An 8,974-nucleotide genomic window follows, 5' to 3' on the forward strand; every position below is an offset into this window, starting at 1 on the left:
TAATCCCCCCTATACACAAATACAAGAATGCACTTGCATTAACTGAAAAATAAAATAAAGTTATTTGAGGCTATAGTTCAAACTTATTATGTAGAGAAAAAGTAAAAGCCAGAAAAAAACTAGTTTTATTTTAGAATCTTTAAAGTTTCAGACAAAAATTTTGAGAAGGATGAAATGTAAGGACTTTTGAGAAAAATATGTCTACAAAACAACTGAGTCTAATTTTACATTTTTGTGTTTACCCGTGATGAATATTTCTTCTTGTTTAATACATTTTTTCCCACTAACATCGGACCTTACAATGTTTATTTCATCAAATAATTACCCCACCACGGGCTCAACCCCCATCCTCTTTCTGAACTTCTTCTATTATCCCAATAATAAAGAGCTATGTAACTAAACTGTAAAATAAAATTAATATTGTTACCTTATATCAGATATACCATATAATACCATCGCTAACCGCTCTAAGCCTGAAAATAAAAAAAATTCAATGTTTGTAAAAATAAATAACAAAAAATAAAACAACAAAATTATGATGAATGTATAATTCAAACTAATTAATAATCAAAAGGAGACTAAATAATGTAAAAATAATGGTAACCTTCAATGACTATTAAAATGTTTAAAAAAGAATGAATTTTATTTCTATAATTTCTTTATTTTATAAAATCTTCATAAAACAAGTTCTATGAACTAGAACTATTCATATTAAAAAAAATATGAAAATGCAGACCTACGATTAATTTAGATTATTTTCAATATGCTGTGGTGGCCATATTCTGCAGGGATAATATTAAATTAATCGTCAAGCATTTATCCTCAAAAGTTGCCTACATTAGATATCGAGATTAACGATTCTCCACTCAAAAGGTTAATTGATTATAAATCTACATTCGTAGTCAGCCTTAGAATTGAAATTCATCATCGGCTTGTAGACGGGTGAATACTATACATATACATCCTAGCTCTATTTTGAATTAAGAAACTAGTAAGTTTAGGATCAAAAGACTCTGGCAGAGAAACTTTAGGATAGTCACAAACACTTTATTTCAAAAGTACTTAAAATGACCTCAGAGCTAAAAACTCTTGAAGTGGATACCCTTAATCCCGAATGTTAAATCTCTGTATCTGTTTTTGACACTTTTGATTGTCTGCTTTATCCTATCTTTTGAATATCACTGCTTTTTTTCGAACCAATGAGAGTTCTCTTATCGATTAATTGGCAAAAATTTTTAATTTCTGGCTGTTCGGCCGAATTTAATGAATTTAAGCCACGTCTTAAATCCTTCAAAAACCGGTTTAAATTGACCGCATGCTTAAATCTTGAAAAATGTAATACAAATTTAAGTGGAACCAACCATATTTGGGCGGCGGCTTAAATTTAAACTGCGGCTTAAATTCTTTAAATTCGGCCTCGTTTTCTACAATCAACACTATGATTGGTTGCTGTTTAGAAAATTTCTTGGATATTAACGTAAAATTTAGTTAGTCTAAAGATTAATAAAAAGATGAGAACAATCATTGATCTTGATTTTCACAATTGTAAAATGTTCAGTTCTAGTTATCCATTACCAGCAATTTTTAAAGATTAAAAGGGATATACGTCGTCACTTAACTCCCCCCTGTATTGTTCAATAAATAAACCTAACCTAGCCCGAACGCCCACCCAATTTTATCCTGGACCCCCGCTGAAGCAAGAATCTCCTGTTCCATTATACCACATCCAAGAACTTCCAGCCAGTCGTCATTATAATAAACCTAAATCATTTTTCTTTAAAGGTGTATTCGTGAATTTGGAAAGGAGGCATTAATTGGTTTTTATTCTAGTGATTGGATGAGCATCGGAGAAAAATACACCTTAAAGGATCTCTGTCTGTCGGCGTGAAAATACCATGCTGAGTGCTGACCAGACAAGGAAAACTCAAAGTTTCTTATCGCGAATAATTTCGAAAATTATTGGAGCATGAAATAAGGAAATGAATAATCAAACTGAAACTTGTTGGCCTTAAATCGACTGTAGAAGTAATTTCAATTTTGTATAATCCACAATTCAAAACAAAACTCACTTTCATAACTTACAAAATACTTCACTGAAAACTAAATTTATCTTGTGAAGACTAAATTAACTTCTGAATTATTTCTAGAATCTAAGTTTCCACATTTTATCTATTAAATTAGAAAATATGGATGATTTATTTTCAAGCATTTTAAACAATCAGTTTCCTGCATTTCTAGTTAAATCTATATTGTCAGAACAAATGATATTAATATTTTGATTTCTCAATGCTGTAATGATTTTTAAATTATAAAAGAACAGTTTGTTTTTACTTCCTATTTTGTTTATATTTTACCCTGTCAAAAAATCTTGTTTTGTTTCATTAGTGCGTAAATACTTGAAAATTGACATTGATATGAATTATGAAATATGAATATGTTAGAAATGGGCCAAGTGTTAGTTTTGGAACTAATATCCCATGTATTAAGAAACACTGAAGAAATTCAAGGAAATAAACACTTTACAAGTCAGAAAACGACGTTATCTTCCACAGTTTTGATCAGATGAACGTTTCAATTGTAAATTGGACATTAAAAAGATGTTCAACCATATTAATTGTTCTGACCTCTAGTTCCCAGGATGGATGTGTGAAGGGAAAATAGCATTCAACCCAACGAAATTCTATTTTATCTCCAAACAAATGTTTGGCAAGTCCTGTCAAGCAGTCTTTCAGATCAACTGAACAAAAAACTTGATTCAATTATTTAACAGCTTCTGGTTGTAGGGAACGAAGAATAAAGGGAAAAGATTCCCGTTTAGTCGCCCTTAAAGGGACTGTAAGCATAATTTCAAGTGATCCTCCTTGCAAAGATGGCAGTGCCCGATTCAAAACGGTACCTTAGAAAGCGTTGTCTATCAAGTATGAATTACATATCAATGTTTATAGTTTTGACAACTGATTATTATCAATTATGGGTTCTCTACAAAAAAAGACTTGCGCATTTCTACTGCAGGAAAGCATTAAGGAATTATCAGAACTAAAACACTATTAAACCTAGAAAAACGACAATATCTTCCATAAATTATTGATCATATAAAGGTTTCAAGGGTACCGTTGTGAATAGGCCTTTGCCGTCTTTGCATGGAGTTACACTTAAAATTTTAGATTGATATTATGTCTTTTTCTTTTTTGCAAAACATGTCTTGGTTCTCTTACAAGCTATAGAGAAGATATTTTGTGTTTGCATGATAACAAAAGTTGCCTTTTTGTATTTGTTATGTGTTAGCATAATTTTGTGGCAGATTTTAAGCTCATTTATGATTTGTGCGGCAAATTTTAAAACATTTAATTTTGTTTTTGACAGAACTTCTGATTTTCAATTGCATGTGTGTCAGATTTAACATGCCGAAACATTTTTGTGGCACACTTTATGGCAGATCTTTTTATAAAAATTTTTTTTTGGCTGAAATTGGCATTTACTTCTGTTACTTTTATTCTCCTATTATTCTCCTAACTGGCATAGTTGTTTTCCAAATCTGAAAGTGGCAGGTCAGTTGGGTCAGTTTCTGACCCAAATTTGCTCTGGGGGGGGGGAACCCTGGCTTACAGTCCCTTTAATGTCTCATCCTTTGTGGTTAACCCTGTATCAGTGAATACCTACCTTCCATTATTTTTGCTGCGTCTTGTGTATGTACCGCCTGCTTGTATGCTGTCTTATCTCCATTCTCAAATAGTTGAATAGATTCACCCCGGGGTAACCCAGCTAACCGACTCAGACCAACACCATCTGGTTAGCACAACAATTCAGATAAAATGATAATTATAATAATTAAATTTTTGGTGTTATAATTTGTTTACATCCCAAACCATGTCCGATGTCCCATCATTTTCATTCATGATGTGTTTTCAAATACTTTTTATATCTTTTTAAATTTGGAAAAAGATAACATCTCGGAGTAAAAAACAGAATTTTAGTGAGGAAATTATATTGGAGGTTTGAATGATCATTGATTAAAAATCCTGGGATCCAGCGGCAGATTGGGGGGTTTTTAAAGAGAAAAGAAATTTTAAGGACAAAAGGCTTTTCTAGAAATTGATATCTCATTTATACTTTTCTGAACAGACTAACAAACATTAAACAAACGTCTGAAATTCATCCGATTCCAGATGTTTACAAGGATAATGTAACTTTATGTAACTAAGGGTCTACAAGAAGAAAGTCCTCCGCCACTTGATTGATTAAAACAAAAAATGTCATCTTTTATTTGAAAAGAGCCTTGTTCCTGTTAATATAATAGCTGTCAGACCTTTTCCTACTCACGTGATCCTTAACAAAATGTTTATATTCCATACATTATCTACATTGCTTTTATTGCTTACATTTCTTACATGACATATATTTTATAACCTTCTTATAATTCTATATATTGCTTTTGTTGCAAATATTGTTTAAATTTTTTTACATTTCTTTTAATATATATTGCTTATATTTTTTACATTAACTACATTGTTTATATTTTCATATATTGCTTTTTATCAATTGTATTTTTGCATTGATTACATTGCCTTTAATTCAAAATATTGTTAAAATTTCTTACATTGATTACATTGCATGAAATTTCATTTATTGGCCTGATAATAATGTTAACAATGATTAATGCTGAATTGTTTTATTTACATTATTATCAATGATTCTTACCTTCGGCACAAGTAAACTATCAAAATTCTGTGTTAAATTCACAACAGGATTCAGCTAAATAAAAAATTTATCGTAAATATTAAATCAACTATTTAAGATCGGATTTTTTTGGTAAAAAAAAACATTGAAGGAAAAAGCAGAATACCAACCCTAAATTAAAGCAATGATATGTATAGAAAAAAACGGTAAACAATATATGATAATAGTTAACATGATTTAAAATCTATCTGAATATTATCCCTGAAAATTAATTGAATGTACCTAGTCAATGATTGAAAAGAGAGGGATGCCCCGACTGTACCTGATCAATGATTGAAAAAAGAGGGTTTCCCCGACTGTTGCCGAATTTTTTGTAAACATACTCCACTATTCTCTCTTTGATTAAGCTAAACAAATTTGTTTTAAAATACTAAAAAAGCATTTATCTTATATTTTAAATTGTTTTATATCATAAATTGTTTTTTGTTTTCTGTACAAAATCATTTATATGTGAACAATTCTTCAATACGACATTTTCAAAAACTTTTTATAACAACGAGGTTATTGTGTCTAGAGTGATGATGTACGCTAATCCGTTACTAATTTTATAGGCCATAAACTATACCGAGAGCGTACTGCTTATTTGTTGATTCTGGCCTAACCTATAGTATGTCAATATTAGTAAACAGTTGTAAGTGTACAGTACAGTTAACTGAACACACAGGCAGAGAACTATCATCCCCCTGTTTTATAAGAACACCATTTTATATTTGATTACACTCTGTGTATTAAATAAATGTTAATGGTAATATAGGTAAAATGTTTAGTTAACCGCAAAGATTGAGTCTTTGCTCAAGATTTAAACTTATTTCATCTTTAACATTGAATGTTAATGAACATTTAAGCTCAGAGTAATTCCTAGTTCTAGGTCGTCCTTTCAGTCTTAACAGTTGCAGGTAACCGTGTTTATTACCTAATCTTCTTAACTTAAGTATATTTTTTAATGTTTCAATCTAAATATTAGGTTCGATTGCTGGGACAAATTTTTCAATAACAAGCATCATAAAACAGAATTTAAAAAACACTGGGGAAAAATCGGTTCCCTAAAAAATGCCTGCCAATTTGGGCCAGCCGTTTGCCCAGCTAAAGCTAGCAAAACATCTAACATATAAACATATGTGTATGAGCGAAGAGCTTTCTTATATAGATTTCAACATGGGGATATTTATTTTATTAAAAAATCATTACCCCCCCCCTTTTCCCCCCAGTTGTTATATATTGCTGTATTAAGAGATTTTTTTTCGGAGAAAACAAATAAATTTGAGAGTATCAATAAAAGTGAATTGCTCCCCAGAGCATCGCTTATTCATCAAGAAAATTGGCTTACCAAATTGGCTTAGCATCGCTTATTCATCAAAAATATATATATACCCGTGTTTAGAAAATTGGCTTACCAAAGGGGATGACAGGGCTGTAAATGAAGACGTCGGTCTAAATGTGACAATATCCGAGGTGTGACATTAGTAAACTCATCACGTGGATAGTTAATCTTATTTATAACAATGTTTTCACTGCTTAAATATCGAAAACTGGAAATATTGAGTTTTGATGAAAAATGTCTCGGGTGTAAAACCATTTTGAAGATCATTATTCTGAAAACAATAAACAGTAATGTGCAGTGAGCAATCACAGGGATTTTAGTGTTTCGATAGTCCCTGTCCCATTCCCTCTTTTTCTATCTTAAAACTGATTGGTATATTCCTAGAGAACGATTTTTAGACCCCCCCCACCCCAGCCCACCCTGTCAATTTTGTACATGGATCTTAAATGACTTGAATCTTAAATGTAAGACATGTGGCCGTAACGCGCGGCCCCCTAGCCTCTCCTAGCAGCAGCGCTCGGCCCAGAAAGTGTCTTAACTAAACCTACCCGTGGCCGCAGCGCTCGGCCCCCCTCCTATCTATTAAGTACATGACCATTTATTTTTCAGCAAATTTATTATTATTTATTTTTTTGTTATTTAGGGTTCGGTTAGGTTAAGATACTTTCTGGGCCGAGCGCTGCGGCTAGGATGGGCTAGGGGGCCGAGCGCTGCGGCCACAGGTATAGGTTAGTTAAGACACTTTCTGGGCCGAGCGCTGCGGCTAGTCGTTTGCTATTTATCAGAAACTTAATTCCAACCCATCTTACGGAGAAATGATAATAACATTAAAAAACACGCAAACAACATAATTCTTATAGAGCACGGTATTTGTGAATATAATTAGGAACATAAAATGATAACCATTGGAAATGTGTTAAGTAAGTAGTGTAATTCTTAACGTTGACTGTAGAGATTAGAGAATGATGAGAAATAAAAGAATTAACTATAATTATAACTATAACTTAATTTCAAAACAAAGTATCAGTGGAACTGAAAGCGCAAATGTTGCAAAAGCCGCGGGAAACGGTGAACTTTTTTTATTGATTGATTGATTAAAAGAAAAAGAAAATAAACCTTTGATTCAAGCTTGCTTCGGGCTGAATTAAGATTCTTTCTAATTTTTTTAAATTTCATAAAGAAATTTTTAATCAATTGAATTTAATCTTGTGATGAAAAAAACAGAAGTTAAAAAAAAAAATTTAATCGATTTGTTGATTAAATCTGTATGGAAGACGAAATGATGAATACCGCGAATTATTTTATATGACTCAAGAAAACAGATTAAGAAAATCCAACACGACTATAAGTAACTGAATTAATTGATATTTTACCGTTGCTTGATAAGTGTTAAGTGAAATATAACAGTATCCTGTGATTTTTAAGTATTTCATTTTTTATAAATGGAAATTCTAAAGTTGAAGTTATAAAATAACCANTCCTTTAAATTTTGTACATGACCTAGGTTTAAACTATTTTCAACAAAACAATATTTATAAATAACCAAGTTCCGTTCTAATATCTCGATGTAGGAAGTTGGTTAACAGACTTTTCTGATATTACAACTCCCGTTTTTTATTTAATTCTTTCTGATAAATTTTTAAAATGTTAAGGGAAAATGCCTGTTCTGTTTCTGTCTTTTAACAGTGGCTTAGTTTCAGTAAATTTATTTTAAAATGTCTTTGATTGTATTTCAGGTGTAATCTCAAGTAAAAATGGCTGGTGAAGGAAGTTTACTAAGGGTCGGGTCTAGAAAGAGTGAACTTGCTTTAATTCAAACTAAATATGTGATTTCACTTCTACAGAAGATTAGACCCGAAATTCAGGTAAATACTTACAATAACAATTCTTTTTAAAGTGTTCATATACATATATACAGTGAAACCCTTAATAACGAATACACTTATCAAATGTCGTCTTGACAATTTTTCAATGAGTTTATACTATATTACGTAAATTTGAGTATCTGCGAAAATAAATAAATAGCCATGAATATGCGGGGACAGTGTTAAAGAGTTCCATATAATCATTTAATTAAAAAAATAAATATCTGCAACATTCCATTATCAGAAAGTGAAGAATACGACATTTGATGAATTCTTTCGATGTATTCGTTATTGAGGGTTTCACTGTATTATAAATGAATTTCAATGAGATTCTTAATCTTACGTGGGGGAATCATTCGGACACATCGAAAGAATTTATAAGATGTTGTCTTGACATTTTTCACTGGATAATTTACTGTTACAGCTAAATTTCAGTAGTTGTAAAAAAATAGCCTTGAAATATGCGGGAACAGTTTTAAAAAGCTCCATACAACTAATCTATTAAAAAAACGAGATTTTTCAGCATTCTGTTATCAGTAGGTTTAGAAAATGACAATTATATATTTACTTTGTTTGTCTGTTGGTTTTTTTGTATTCAAAAACGTCAAAACAGCTAACCCGATCGGGCCCAAATTTTGTATGAGATCTCACAAACTTGACATGTTTATGAACGATCAAAATTTCAAAAGTTAACCTCAAGTTAAATTTGATAGTCATTAAATTTTGAAAATACAAAAAAAATATTAAATCGGCCAACTTTTTTGTTTTTATTTTTGTTTTACAATGTATACAAAGAGAAAATGTTCAAAATTGAAATAGAAGCAAGCGCCCTGTAAGCCTAGTTTTATAAATTGTTACGGCGTCTCCAAAGTTCTGGATTTATTTAACATGATAATTTTTAAATTGTTCTTTTCAAATAAGGATTTTGATATTTTAATGATATTGTAATTCTGTGAATATATTTAGTTTGAGCTGGTCACCATGGCTACGACAGGAGATAAGGTGAGCTTGAAATGACTATTAAATAGATTATCTAAGATGCCCCGGGGGG

General features: G+C 31.1%; 2 protein-coding genes across 2 annotated transcripts in view; one reads left to right on the plus strand and one right to left on the minus strand.

Moving 5' to 3' along the window:
• LOC111696486 (phenylalanine--tRNA ligase, mitochondrial-like) overlaps window positions 1-6,349 on the minus strand; it is a 10,305-nt gene extending 3,956 nt beyond the window's left edge. Inside the window, 9 exon segments of the mRNA XM_023466095.1 lie at window positions 428-473; window positions 1,653-1,761; window positions 2,625-2,737; window positions 3,661-3,743; window positions 3,745-3,786; window positions 4,283-4,326; window positions 4,699-4,752; window positions 5,000-5,084; window positions 6,132-6,349. Coding sequence (XP_023321863.1) covers window positions 428-473; window positions 1,653-1,761; window positions 2,625-2,737; window positions 3,661-3,743; window positions 3,745-3,786; window positions 4,283-4,326; window positions 4,699-4,752; window positions 5,000-5,084; window positions 6,132-6,313 — 758 coding nt within the window. The 5' untranslated portion in view covers window positions 6,314-6,349.
• A 1,418-nt stretch (window positions 6,350-7,767) lies between these two features.
• The window catches only part of LOC111696479 (porphobilinogen deaminase), a 7,224-nt gene continuing 6,017 nt past the window's right edge, over window positions 7,768-8,974 (plus strand). Inside the window, exons 1-2 of the mRNA XM_023466087.1 lie at window positions 7,768-7,923; window positions 8,890-8,925. Coding sequence (XP_023321855.1) covers window positions 7,813-7,923; window positions 8,890-8,925 — 147 coding nt within the window. The 5' untranslated portion in view covers window positions 7,768-7,812. The remainder of the gene's footprint in view (window positions 7,924-8,889; window positions 8,926-8,974) is intronic.

This window comes from Eurytemora carolleeae, unplaced genomic scaffold (genome assembly GCF_000591075.1).
Source record: "Eurytemora carolleeae unplaced genomic scaffold, Eaff_2.0 scaffold199, whole genome shotgun sequence".
Lineage (NCBI taxonomy): Eukaryota > Metazoa > Arthropoda > Copepoda > Calanoida > Temoridae > Eurytemora > Eurytemora carolleeae.